Below are 14619 nucleotides of genomic sequence, written 5' to 3' on the forward strand. Positions count from 1 at the left end.
GGGTTTTCATATCTATAAGACAAAATATGAGGACCATGCAGACTTTTGCAGAGCAATCCTATAGTTGTTTATGCATAAATGCAGCTATGTTTGATGGGGCTTACTTCCTATTAAATAAGCTCAGTACTGTATTGCAGCGTTAATTATTCTTACTGGTGTATTCAGTACCTCACCAATAGTGATACCATCTGAATTCAGACCAGAAGGTTCTCAGGTCAAATTCCATCTGATCCTGTAGAGAGCTTGGGTGGTAACATTGGGCTCATACTGGGGAGACTGGAGTTCAAATCCACATTCAGCCACAATGCTCATAAGAACACAAGAGCCTACTGGATCAGCCACCATCCTGTTCTCTCAGCAGCCAACCAGACATCTATGGAAAGTTCACTGGCTCACTCTGCCAATTACTGTCTCGCTTCCTAACCTACAGGGTGGGTGGTTGTGAGGAGAAAATGGAAGTGGTGGCAAAACTACCTAGGTGACCCCAAGCGCCTTGGAGAAAGGCGGGGAGACAAATGCAATACAACTGCAATAAAGTGAATCAGAAAACTGAAAAAGAAATCAAAGTGACTTTAAAAGGTAATTGCTGTGAATTTATTGAGGCCTGCTTTCTTACAAATGGAACATTCCTCTGTACAACATTCATTTGAAGAGGCACAGTTCTCGTGCTTTTTCGGTAGCACAACATACACATGATGTTAAATATGTGATAGACAGGTAGGAAAGAACGATGTGTAGCTGGAGCAACACATTTGGTTTGCTGCCACGATAGTTCCCACTGGCAGAGAGGGACGGGGAGAGAGAGAAGAGGACATCTTTAGAAATGGAACAGTGGCTTGTTTCTTGGATAGTGGAAACAAAGCAGAAGTAAGTGACGTTTCAGGTTCACATGCATTCTCTCCTACCAAGAATACCACTCCTTCCCATTACAGCCATAGAACACAATCTAGTAAATCATAACTAACTTTGTGGAGCTTAACACTTCCGTGGTGTTTGGGGGGGGAGGGAAGAACCATAGCTCAACAGCAAAGCACATTAACTGCATGCAGAAGGCGCTATGGGTCAATCCCCATCATCTCCAGGTTAAGGCTGGAAAGAACCCTTCTCTTGAGCCATGGAGAGCTTCTTGGAGGTAGATTTAGGGGAATGCAACCAATTCGGTCACAATGCAGAGCCTCGGGGGCGCCACGACTATTATTTAAAAGGGAGTGCGAGAGGCGGGGCTGGCGCCGAATTTCGGTGTCACACGGGGCGCTGCTGAAATTTGAGACCCCAAGGTCTGCCACTGAACTTCTGCCAATCAGAGTAGATGATAAGTCAGATGGACCAATGGTCTGACTCCTTACAAGTCAGCTGCCTGTATTCTTCCCTGTTAACTTCAGCTAGGCATGACTCTTGTCTTATTTCACAGCTTTCAATAGCCTGGACCACAGTTTCAAATAAGGATGGTTTAAAACGAGTGTGTGCTTAGTTCTTTCTTTCAGCACTGTGGACAGGAAACAAGTAGACACCAGCTCTTGTGGCTTGATTCCCCCAAACAATCAGGGAGTGGTAAGCCAAAGTTTGCTCTTGACTTACTTCTGCTTTGTTGGGGGAAACCAACTAGGAGCACTGGGTTCACACAATACAATGTCCTCCCCAGTGTGCTGAAGGAAAAAGTGGGGTGATGACTGAAGCAGGGATGTGGTCACCTTAAACCATAGCTTATTTAAAACTATGGTTTTAAGTGATGTGCAAATCAGGCCACTGTTAGTCAAACTCTCAAATGAATATTTACTGGATTGTGCTCATGATTTTCTTTAAAAGACAATTCAACTTTCATTATGGTTCTTTTGCTACACATTTTCTGTTAGAAGTAAAACAAAACACTGCACAAAATGTAGCACGTAGTTTGGTAACATTGATTTTCTCCCCTCTCAGAATAAGCATGAATTCAAAACGAAACCCAACTCAACTATTGTCCTTAAGATATGTTACTTATACCTTTCTGCACAATCATTTCCTGGTGGGTAGGCTAAGCGAAACGAAAGAACTTGACAATGAAAGTTATTTTACAGGGAAATAATTCAGTGGCAAGTTAGCTGGAGAACAAGATATGCGGATCAGCGTTACAGTTCTGCATCCACCAAAGTAAATGAGGAAATACCTGTTTTAATAGTTATTGATTGCACTCAAATTCTCAAAAACCTCAGAGGTAAATGAATTTTCCCAGTCTCAGATTTGGCACCATTTTCCTAACCACAATGAAGGCTGAGAGAAAATCCATCAAATCACAAAAGTATGGATTAGTACTCTTGAGTGTGGTCTTTGTTCATTTACCTATACAGAATGGAACATAATCCAAAGGTACATTCCCATGTCCACAACCACTATTTCTGAGCCCTGGATTGGGGAAAACCCACCAAATGTTTATTTACTACCTATATTTTTTATCACTTTTGCTCTGGTTACAAATTGCTTCACGGCAGAGACGTAGCTAGGGCGGATGGGGGGGCAGGACATACTGGCCCCACACCCAGAGGGTGGCTCTTAGCATGGGGCCTGGCCCAAGCCATGCGTCTCTCCTGGGAGTGACACAGCGGCTCAGATGGCTGCAGGCTCCGTGCTGCCCGAAATGGCAGCGTGGGGCTGGCATACACCTGCCTCCGTCTCAGCTGTAGGGCTTCGCCGCTGCTTCAAGGCTTTGTAGTGGAAAGCGATATATAAATTTAATAAACCTAAGAGCTCCTCCATCTTGAGGTGTTTTCCCCCCCTATCGAAGAACACTTACAGATAACTACTACAGGAGTAGCTTTTGCCTCAATGTGCATCAGTGCACCACGACTTCATCCAGCAATGGTAGCGATGGCATGCCAAGCATTTGGGTTAGGGGGGCAGTTTCTGAACCCTTGCATGGTACAAGGCCTGGGTTTAGCAAGCCCCTTGGGAGGCCTTTCTAGATCTTTTCAAGAATCTAGAAAGCCTCCTCTACTTTCCCCAAATTTGCAGGTGTGCTGAAAACCTCTACTACTGAAATGTGATTATATCCATCGCTAATAGAAGAGAGGAAGGGGCGGTCTACTTGAAAACAAGAGCATATACAGAGCTCAGGCAGGGAACATGACTGTGGTATAGTTTGGTGCAGCGCCTTCCAGTTTAACAAGGAAGCAAATCATACAATGTCTTCTTGAGATTTTCCTGAAGCTTGCAGGAGTGGGAAGAGGCTCAGAGTACAGAAGACCTCAATTTTCAAATCTGGAAAATTTAATAAAGAAAAGTCTACATCATATGAGTTCTGTCACTTGCAGAAATACACAATAATTTGCATTTCTGCCGGATAGGGTGAATATCCCTTCTTAAGTGAGTTCCATGATTGTGTTTTAATTGGTTTGTTTTGCATATTTGCTACTAATGTATATATTCTGCATCTCTCTCGCTATGTATATATATTTGTTTAAAAATTGTTTTTGTATAGTATTTTTGAAAAAGCAACTCTGTAAAATTCATGTTTCGAAAAAGAAAAGAAATGCATGATATTCATGACTCTGAGGCTGAATCTGCATGTTATCTCTGCAGTATGGATGCTACAGAACCACGGTTCCACAAGTGGCTACCATGTTGTCATGGTAATGTATAAAAGCACACAATTCCATATATTGCCTAGATCACATGGGCATTTCTGTACCAGCATCTATCTGTCCACCACGGACACGCCACTGCTGCAAGCATTACCCAAGTGTTCTAGGTAAATGATATGACCAAACTCTTCAGTACGTAACTAATGTAATGTAGAAGGAGAAAGCAATTTTTTTCCTGCAGCAGCCACACCACAGAGACCCTGTGTAAAATGATTCAGATAAATTCTGCAGCAAGTGATGTGTGACTGCTTTGCACGATTGGAATCCATGAATTTCTAGCAGGGCTGGCCTGGCATAAATATTATACGCTTTGTTTAGACTTAGTTTAGTGCATAAAAAAACAAGAAACTCAAGGCGAGTGATGCACTGAACGGTTTTGAACAGATCCCAGGCTATGACGAAACTAACTCAGAGAACCCAAGGTGGTTAGATTAGGTTGTTTATGGGTTTTGGGAGAGCAGCTTCTTTGTTCCACGTAACAAACATACCTTTAAAACCTACGGGAATTGTAGAAGCAATCGGTGATGTGGCAGGAGGGAAGTGTGGAGGGGCAGGGGCGGTTTCTAAAAATGTTTACTGGGCCAGCTCAAGTCTGTTGCATCAGCCCACATAGGGAATTGGCCTTTGTGTACATTATTGCTGTTTTAAAAATTCAAATTTGACTGAAATGGAATCTCTAAGGAAGGAAATGACTTGAAGGGGAGGGGAGAATCTGTGTTGACAAGACATGTCAAAGGACAAGACAAGGGAGTCAGTTAATTACTCAGTTGTGGATCATATCCAATATTCTTTCACCCTTGAATAATAGCTGGACATCGCAGCAAAGTTGGTCCAACCATCAATTTTGCTTACCCCTGCCCCTTTGCTCCTGGAGGACAGTCTGCTTTCTTTATAAATAAAAAATAAAATCACATAATGGACACCATTCTTTCTTTCCTTCCATTTAAGGAAATATGTTTGGTATTTTTTTCCAAAGTGAAAAAACAACAATATTGCTCCAGGGAAAAGGGATTGATGGCTCCTTGTGACATCATGGGCTTCAGCCAATCAAACTGTCCATAACTTATTTTTGTCACAAACTTAGAGGGCTATTTTGGCCACTTCAGAGATCAGCCCCTAGAAATTAAAGGTACATTTGGACAAAACGACCACACTACTCTAAAAATGTTACATCTGTCTCTACCCCCTTGTTTCAGTTAACTTTCATACGGGTAATAAATTAGCTGTTTTGATTAAAGAGTTTGATTAGATTTGAATGACAGAAGGGAAGAAGTGAGTTCAGCAAATATTCTCATGAAGACTGGGAGCTATGATTAGTAGTTCCAATGGTCCCACGCTGCGCCCCTGAAATATTTTACCAACACTCTTTCCAGTCTTCATATGATACCGTATTTTTCGCTCCATAAGACACACTTTTCCCCTCTTAAAATCTAAGGGGAAATGTCTGTGCGTCTTATGGAGCGAATGTGTGGTCCATGGGGCTGGACCCGGGCTTCCCCTGCCAGCCCCGACCTGCTCTTTGAGGCTGGCCGTGGGGGAAAGCAGCGCTTCCCCCCACGGCCAGCCCCACAAGCTCGTGGAGCAGCGGGAAGGCTGCACGCCTTTCGGCTGCTCCCTGACCTGCTCTTTGAGGCTGGCGGTGGGGGAAAGAAGAACTCCCGGTGCGCTCCGGAGGCTTCAGGTTGCCTTCACGGAAGGCGACTGAACGCTCCTTGAATGCACTGAACGCACCTTGTTTTAGAGGGGGAGAACAAGAAAAAAAAAATCTCCCCCTCTCTGCGCAGCGCCTCCTGCTGCTTCGCTGAAGGGGAGTTGCGCAGAGAGGGGGATAATTTTTTTTTCTTGTTCTCCCCCTCTAAAACAAGGTGCGTCTTATGGTCAGGTGCATCCTATGGAGCGAAAAATATGGTAATCCCCAAAACCAGAAGCTGCAGGCTACAAAACTTGATCTGCTTAGAAAATGAAAACTGATATTTTGAAATGTCAAACAGAACATTTGCAAGAACAGACTTAAAAGGTCATTATGTGATCATTGCCATTGAATCGTCTGGAATTTATTCTAAGCCTCAGTCAAACGAAAGAGATCCTGAGCTACAAGTACAGCTCAGAAAGAAGTTGTGGTCAAATATTTAAATATCCATCAATATTGTGCATACCAAGAGGAATTAACACTGTGGGGAGAAATCATATTTATAACTCTTTGCTTCTTTGGCAGATGTGCTTGTAAAGAAGGAATTGTTGGCTTTAGAAATATATATAAAATTTGTAGCTCAATTTGCTTTTGGGAAATAATGGTAAGAGACACCTCTGTATCTCTATGGAACCCCACCAAAAAGTCGTTCTTAAGAAGCACCATGCAAAGGAAAATTAAGCATATTTAGAATTATGTGCTATGTACTGTATACGTAGAAATATTTTTTTGAAATCTAATACAAGGAGATCTTTTCTGTCATTGATGCCTATGAGGTGCAAGTAGGGAGTCTGTTAGCAAACTGGGCATGAATGAAAGACAAGATGACATTTTAAAAAATAGGATTTTTATCTATTAATACTGGCTACAGCAAAGCATGCCAACTTCACTTTACTTTGAGACAGAGGTCATGCAGGCTCCTTCCATATACATCATTGAAATGTGCTGCACAGCAACCATTTAAGGTCTTGCTTCTTCATTGAAAAATATAATTGCCTTTTTGTAAAATGGCAAAATAGAATTATGCACAAAAGCAGTATTAGCAGTGGCAAGATGCTGCCAAGAACTTAGTTGCATATGCTATGTTGCTTTCCCCATAAAACAGATGTGAAACAAAAGCATCTTGTGTACCAAAGAGAACATGACCATGTATGTTACCAGGATAATCCACCTCTGGGAAAGGAGACAAGACACTTATCATTTTTTGTGCTTAACACTCATGCGAAGCTTCAGGGAATTCCAATTGTATAAAGACTTATGAGAAAATGAGACAAAAGTGTGAAGCCATGGGAAGAGATGGTATATTTATCACAGCATTAGGCGTTGAGAATACGACCTCGGCTTCATCTGCCAAGGTTGTTACAAAACCAGCCATTCTCCTTTCAACTTGACCACACAATAGTCCCCACCCCACCCCCAAAGTTAAAACAGGTACTAGTTGATCACTTTCCTTTACAATCCATTTAGGGTTTCTCTCTTTTCTCTTAAATAATAATAATACACTTTCTTCGTTATTTATAATATGAACAAAATCCTAGCGCTTTAAAAATCTGCCCCTGACAAACGTCTAAGAATACATATTTTAAAATGACTTAAATGTACAACTTCACATTGGTGTGTTTTCTTTAAGGCATGAACAATGGCGAATGAATGAGGAGAGCTTCCAGAAAAGCATTATGCCTTTTTTCGACGTGGCCAGTCCAAGCACATCACACATCAAGAAACTAACCCGAAGCTAGAAATGAACAAGTATTGCGACTCAAGGTTTAATAATAGCATGGGTGGACATTCTAGACATGTTCCATTAAAACAAATATTTTTTTTGTTTTTGTATCTTTTCTGTTGTCTATTTTAAGCACCAGATACTCTTCGAAAGCATCTTTGGCTAACTCAGTGCATGCTTCTCTTGCGCTGCATTTCCCTTATCTCAATATTTAAAGGGTGTGTTGGTTCCCCCTCCCTTTAATTTAATGCCAGCTGCAGAAATGTCCAAGGTCTGGGCTAATGCACTTTTGGAAGTCCATTTATAAAGATGAATATAAAAGCAAATGAAAGGTTTCTTGCAGGCCCACAAACCAACCTCAGCTATAAGAAACATGTTGTGCATAGGTTTTTTTTAAGGTTTTTCTTTTCTTTTTTTTAAAGGAGTGATATGTTACTAGATCTACATTCTCAGTTTACCAGAGTTTGAGGGTTTCTACTTTACTAAAGCCAGGATCCTTTCGGAGTTCCCAATACGTGTCGTTAGAAACCCAAGCTTCTCTTTGATTGGCATCGATAACTTTTCTGCAAAATCAAAAGAAAAATACACACCTGTTAGACAAAATAAATTCAGGAGTACCTTTAACAAGAACCAAATTATACTCCCTTGCGACACGGCACCTGCCGAGTCCTTTATAAGAAGCAAAAATCCCATCAACCAGTTGTTTGGTAAGGAAGAGGGAACAGAGGGGTTGAATTCAGCCCACAAAATGACAAACAGGCAGTATTTCGGCTTTTAAAAAATTTCCTATTGGACATCAGGTGTGGGGCAGGTAAGGCTGGAGCCATGAATGAAGTGGAACTATAACACAAGATCCCGATTGTACCATTATAAATGGCAGTCTCTATGAGTGCTAGTCAGGTGATGTCAACCTGAACATTACCTCACACCAGAAGTCCCAGCCAAACAGGGCTTATAATCAAATTTGTTTTTGTTTCTTGGGTTGCTGTTTTTTTAAATCTCTCAGCCTGTGCAATGAGAAGAAACAGACATTTTCCACATAAATGCATTTTTCCAATGCTGAAAATGAAACTGTCTCAACAACTCATGGAAATATTTCTGTAAAAAGTTAATTGTGATAACAATGGGTGGTATTCCACTAAGCTTTGATTGGGGTAAACCCACTGAAGTTAATGACCATTATGAAGTTAAATGTCCATTAATTTCAATGGGTCTACTTTGAGTAAACCTTAGTTTACTCATAACCTTTACAAGCTGCCAACTCCTCAACCCAGTTTCAACTATTTAAATTTTCCCACTCTGTTACCAGGCTGGTGGTGTATCTGTTAGCAAAGGGGGGGGGGGAAACAAACCACATTCCTGAGTTTACATACTTAAAAAATTTTGGTACATGTTCCATATTATTTTCTTCTAAGTAGCGTCTTCGACTTCTCTGGAGTTCTTCTATTCTTAGTTTTTCTGACGCTGCTGCTTCTAAATCCCCGTCTTCCAAAAGCCTGCAATAAAGCAAGTGGAACTTCGAATATACAGTATACCAACATTCAAGCACTGGAACGAATCAAGAAAACCCCGGAGATGACAAACCTACACCCATCAAGAGTTGCTGGATCCGTACCATCCAGATACTGCAGTTCAGATAAAATTAGCAGGGATGAGAGCCAATTAATTAAACAAATCTTTAATTATTAAGCATGTGAGTTTTAGATGATTGTCTGTATACTGACTTGCTGATTAAACCAGAATAAATTAATATTAGTTTTTTAAAAGCACACAATTGTTTTCAACAAGCAGCATGCTTATTTTGTTTTATGCAAACCCCATGCCAATCTTAAAAGAGTCAGTTCCTCTTGGGAGTGAAGAGCAATGCCTCTGCTATGACAGCAGCTGCCCAATGTAACTTTTATAGCTACTTGAATCATAAACAAACCAACCTTCCTGATTAGTGTGGGGCAGACCCTTAGTTGATCAAAGGTTTTTTTAAGCAAAGTGATAGACTAAACTAGGAGTGGGGAACTTCAGTGGGGAACACCCTTTCACTGGCCCTGCTCTGCAGCCTCCCGGGGTGTTTTTGCCTGGCTGAAACGTGTCCTTATACTGCAATAGTGCCTCTTACTTACCAGGTTTACTTGTGTGTAAACCTCTATCAGGGCCGGTGTTGGGAGCAGGCGAGCAATAACTCGCAAGGCGTCAGTGGAGTTAACTCTTTGTTCAAATAAACAACAGCTCAGGCCTAGTGAGCACAGCAACTCTTCCCAGCAGATCTTGCCCCAATGAGGCAGTTGCGAGGACTGAAGGGCCACGCCTTCCCAGTGCTCCCCAAGACTCTTCCTCCCTTGGGTCCTTCCCTAGCAATCTGAGACTCTGACACCTTGTCTGTTTTTGCTCCACCCTCTTCATTCTTCTTCTGGTTCTGGGAGACCAGGAGGGAGGGGAGCTGGTCACCGCAGGAGAGGGAGACCCCCTGGCTTCTTCAACAGCCTGATTCATCTCTGCCTGGTAGCCTCCTCCCTACTCTCCAGACTCCTCTTCTGCCTCTGATTCTGGACTGCTCTCTGCCACAGCCTCTTCCTGCTCACTAAAACCTGTTACCTTCAGCTTACAACACCTCCTCATTCCAGACTTCTCCTTCTGACCACTCATCAACATCCCATCACCAGTCCCCTGGCTCTGAGCCTTCTTCCCTTGGGGGTTCCTGAGATGGTGACTCCCACCACTCCTTTGCATCCAGTCAGTCCATGGCAACCTCTTATTTTTGCTTGGCTGGAAAGTAGCCTACAGTACAAATTTAAAAGCTGCATCTTTTGTGCCTGGATAAACTAACCCACCACTGAGTCCCTGGAAAATGACCCACGAGGGAATCTGGCCCTCATGCTAACGAAGCTTCCCCACCCCTGGACTAAACATTGGGGTATTAAATAACGACAACCAAGTGATTCTTGCCTTTGGTCTGGCCTGAATCGGGCATCTGTCCTTGGAAGAAGATCTTTCAGTGCAGGATCTAACTCATTCAGCTCAATGGCAAACCTTGTGAAGCCATAATAACGCTCGTAGTTGGTGGGCATGGAGCCTGCATTAACAGATAAGACAAAGTGAATAGCTAAGCATTGTGAACGGAGAAGACATAGTCCTCTGAATACAGAAGGTCAAAATCCCTGCTTGCAGCTCCTGAAGTTGGCTCTAACTACTGGTGTGTAATGGTTATATGGGGTTGCTCGTGCGTAAGTTGCCGCCACTCCTGGCTAGGTAGCCTGGTTGAACCTTTCCTGGCTGGACAGCCCCGTCACTTTTTGGCTGTTCAGTCGTTAGCAGAATCCGTCAGTGGGCGTTTCCTGAATTTCTTCTAGCAAAGAAATTCTTTGACGCCAAGTCTATGCCTAACTTCCCTGCGCAGGAGTCTTCTGCGCAGGGTGGGTGTGGGTAGCGGAGGACCTGTGCTCTCCCCACTGGTCTCCAGCGAAGAGTCCTGGAGCCCTCTCTCTGATTCCCCCATCCGCCTCCCTTTATCCCTGGTGTTACGCTGAATTCCTTCCCCAGCTGCTGAGTCCCCTCCCTGCTAGGCCCTTCTCCGGCATCGCTTGGGAGCCCTGCCTCCACTCCTGTCTCCGATGTCAGTTCCCTGACATGGTGATAAACTGACACTGGTCAAACGTCATGCAAGCACTGCCAAAAGACAGTCAGCACCTCTCACAGTTCTAACCACTGTCTGTGGGGTGGACTAAGGCTTGCTCTACGTCCACTGAGCTGCCACCTGAGGTGGTGCCTTCTACATATCTTGCTGCCATTATACACAGTGCCTGGGCATCCCAGGGTTCTTCTGCCTCATTCAGAGCCTTTCAACACCAGCATCCCCTCACTCCCGGAGGAGAGTCGTGCCGGTCTGAAAACTCGGCCTGCTGGGAGAAAACTCATGGAACAAACACTTTTACACCGTGAGCATGATAGGGCACTATGTGGGTCCTGCTTCAAGTAGCCTCCACCTGGGGGAAAATTTAGTTTGATCCAGGCCAATAGATGGCCCAGCTATTAAAACAGAAAGTGCTGAATCATCATTAGGGAGAGGAGAATACCTACGAGCTGCATATGAAGGTGGCCTTGGCCACTGGTCCAGTGTTGTGTACTCTGGCAAAGGTTGTCTGACAGCCACCTTTCATAACCCTCTTACCAGAGATCTTTAGAGGTCTCACTGCAGGGGTCTGAAGCTCAGGCCTGATGTGATAGCTCAGTTGGTGCTGATAACCCCAAGGTTGCAGGTTCAATCCCTATGTGGGACAGCTGCATATTCCTGCATTGCAGGGAGTTGGACTACAAGATCTTCAGTATCCCCTTCCAACTTTACAATTCTATTATTTTGCGTGGCCTAGTATGGAGCAATGGCTCTTCCCTGCACCTGCCACTGTGGTGAGACAGTTTGTAAACCAGAGCCGAGTTTATTTCTCCAAGTAACAGTTCAGAAAACGCAACTGGTATAAATTAGGAACAACCGATACACCAGAGCTTCCATTTTCAAATCAGGTGGTCCTATTATTGCTGTGACAAAGAATGCTTATTGGAGACCAGTAAATGAGTACAATGGTACCTCAGGTTACAAACTTAATTTGTTGCAGAGGTCCTTTCTTAACCTGAAGCCGTTCTTAACCTGAGGTGCGCGCTTGCTAATGGGGCCTGCTGCTGCTGCTGCACTGCCACTGCACGATTTCTGTTGTCATCCTGGGGCATAGTTTGCCACCTGAGGTACTACTTCCGGGTTAGCAGAGTTTGTAACCGGAGGTGTTTGTAACTCAAAGCGTTTGTAACCCGAGGTACCACTGTAATTAGAAATCCCCAATTATTTATCTTTCAAAGAGGAAGTACGCAGTATTTTGTAGTGCAAATACTTCCAGCCTTGCTGTGTCTACTTTTGTGATTGGGTTTGCAGCACACCAGGAGATTTATCTCTGCCAAGCCACCAGAACGGTTACTGTGCATAGAAAACAGTTTCTATTGGTGCCAGTGAGACTTTTTAAGCCTTGCAGCTGCTAGGAGGAGATTTTCAGGAGACTCTGTGACTGAAAGAAGAATGGGATAAATCTCGCCCCCATGCATCCTGCAATCCCAGTGACACTGGCTCCCCGCACTTGTAATTAAATGAAAACAAGAGATGTAGTGCATGAAACATAGCCTGCAGCTTGGCCCCTTCAGTCTATCTAAAAAAGGCTTCCTCAAACCTGGCCCTCCAGATGTTTTGAGACTACGATTCCCATCATCCCTGACCACTGGTCCTGCTAGCTAGGGATCATGGGAGTTGTAGGCCAAAAACATCTGGAGGGCCGAGTTTGAGGAAGCCTGATCTAGAGTCATTCCAGTCTGCAGTACTTGATATGATGATGAAGCTCCTTCACCCATAGTACAAGTATTGAATCCACCCCACCGCTTTACCTAAAAGAGCTGTTCCTCTAATAGGTTCATACCTGGTCTCCATATACATTTTGCCGAAGGCCCAACTCCACAGTACAACCCTTCATGCCACTTTCCAAAGAGGCGATGTACCACCTTTCCTTCTTGGTCCATGACAACACCTTGGACTTCATTCACGTTCGAATTCCAGTAATTCACCTAAAAAAAATAATAATGCCTTTTTCTTAACTGTTAAGGTCAATCACCCCAGTTTCAGGTGTCTGGGTTATAACTAGGTATCAACTTTCAACAAGACCAGGCCTTCTGACAGGCAGATCTGTATCACACCCATCCAACAGCTAGGCAGTGCCAATGAGCTGCCAGAAGCGGGTGGGGAATCGGGATGATTCAGACACCACAACCTCCACCCCTTATCGTATCGTGCCAAATATCTTCAAATGCAGTCCCAAAGAGGTGCAGAGGATAAAGACCTTGCCAATGGAATTAGCATGACCGCTGGCAACCGGTGAAAGGGTCTTATATTTATCGGCCACACTTTGGTGCACAGATTCATACAATTCATACAGCTGGTACCTCCAGCTAGTGAACATGCCTTGTGTGCTCCTAGGAGCTGCTGTGCAACGGGCCACCAATTGCACAAACACCCTTTTCACTGTTCATAATGAGTATCAAAGAAACGTTACCTTGATGAATGTGAGTTTACAAATACAAACGCTGCTTTTTGTGTTTCTGATGGTTATTTCTCCATAATGTTCTATCCATCTCCTTCCACTGAGGATGTTGTGTATGCAAGTAGTGACTTTGTTCCATACGTAGGAATCACCGTACCTGCAAAGAGAGTTAACTGTGGAAACTGTGCTCCAAAAATGCCCTTTCCAAACCACCACCTATTCACAAATGAAACAGTACTCCCCCCTCCAGTACTGAAAGCCAATGGACCACCAACAGAACTCAAATATGAAAATACCCACACTTTTTACATGTATTTGTGTCCTGCTAGGGGCATAACTGTCAACCTTTCCCTTTTTTTTAAGGGAAATTCCCTTATTCCGAATAGGATTCCTCGGAAGAAAAGGGAAAAGTTGACAGCTATGGCTAGGGGTTGAATTGCAAATCAATTAGAACAATAAATAATTTAAAACCAGTTTTTTAAAAAGGTAATAAAGCAAAAGCACAACAATAAAATAAGAACAAAACAGCAGTGCAGAATGGGCAGCAATCATAAACACTACCCCCACTGATTTCCAAAGCCACCAAAGGCCTGGGTAAATAAAGATATTTAAAACTTATTTTTAAAGCATAAGGAAGTGTGAGTGCCTGACAAATGTGTCAGAGGGAAGCACCTTCCACAGCCAGGGTGCCAATACTAAGAAGGCTTTGCTTCTTGTAGCTATATAGCCATTGCACTTTTGAAGGTGGAGGCGAAAGGAAAGGGTGTCCACAGAGAACTGGCAGCGCCCCCCCCCCCAATGCTTAACCATTGGTTACTGGTTATTCTCACAGATAGTCAGTCAATTCTACAGACACTTAAAAAGATGCTCTGTGAAACATTACAGCCCTCTATAATGAAGATACATTTTGGATAATATTATTCTAAAACAATCTTTTTATGTTGTAAGCTGTGATCTCTGGATGAAGGGCAGTATATAAATTTCATTATTATTATTATTATTATTATTATTATTATTATTATTATTAATCCTTCTGCCAGACATCATAGTATGTGTTTTCCTACTACGGTTACATTGGTTCCGCACAGTATTATATAAAAAAACCTGTTTTGTCCTCAAAATAACTCTATTAAGTAGATTAGGCCAAGAAATTGCGAGTTGCCCAAAGCCCCACATTGAGCTTCATGGTTCATTAGAGTTTTGAACTCAGTTCTCCCCAACTTTTAAGCCCATTATGCTGTTAATTCCACTGGACTTGTTCTGAATGAAACAAGATGAGATGAGCAGAGTAACTGCAGGATTAGCTGACCAACTGCAAAGAAACTGCAGGAGGTACACATTGCAGGACAGTAATACTTTCCCAAGCTTCCTTGCACTGAAACAGGACTCACCCTTACCTGCCACACTCTATAGGTAAGAGTTCATGTCATCGTGAAACCTCATGTTTTACAAGAACACACCTCATTTTGAGTTACCATGATGCCTCTCACCTTTTTCCTCCTAGGGGAAATCCGAACAATTTTT

The 14619-nt window shown here is 43.2% G+C and overlaps 1 protein-coding gene and 1 long non-coding RNA gene across 20 annotated transcripts in view; one reads left to right on the plus strand and one right to left on the minus strand.

Moving 5' to 3' along the window:
* Nucleotides 1–580: 580 nt before the first annotated feature.
* The window catches only part of OSBPL6 (oxysterol binding protein like 6), a 106509-nt gene continuing 92470 nt past the window's right edge, over nt 581–14619 (minus strand). For 18 of the 19 annotated variants that reach the window (XM_083706458.1, XM_083706442.1, XM_083706454.1 and 15 more), the window contains 5 exons: nt 13108–13252; nt 12478–12622; nt 9971–10097; nt 8404–8526; nt 6587–7593 (listed from right to left, as the gene is read on the minus strand). In XM_083706458.1, coding sequence (XP_083562584.1) covers nt 7485–7593; nt 8404–8526; nt 9971–10097; nt 12478–12622; nt 13108–13252 — 649 coding nt within the window. In that variant the 3' untranslated portion in view covers nt 6587–7484. Of the gene's footprint in view, nt 3235–6586; nt 7594–8403; nt 8527–9970; nt 10098–12477; nt 12623–13107; nt 13253–14619 lie in introns of those variants that run through there. The other variant, XM_083706459.1, reaches the window with a different exon arrangement.
* On the plus strand, nt 3230–7130 carry LOC310833366. Its single transcript, XR_014558659.1, has 2 exons — nt 3230–4828; nt 6938–7130. It is a non-coding gene; the product is annotated as an uncharacterized lncRNA (long non-coding RNA).

Source organism: Podarcis gaigeae (genome assembly GCF_964106915.1).
Source record: "Podarcis gaigeae genome assembly, chromosome: 1".
Classification (NCBI taxonomy): domain Eukaryota; kingdom Metazoa; phylum Chordata; class Lepidosauria; order Squamata; family Lacertidae; genus Podarcis; species Podarcis gaigeae.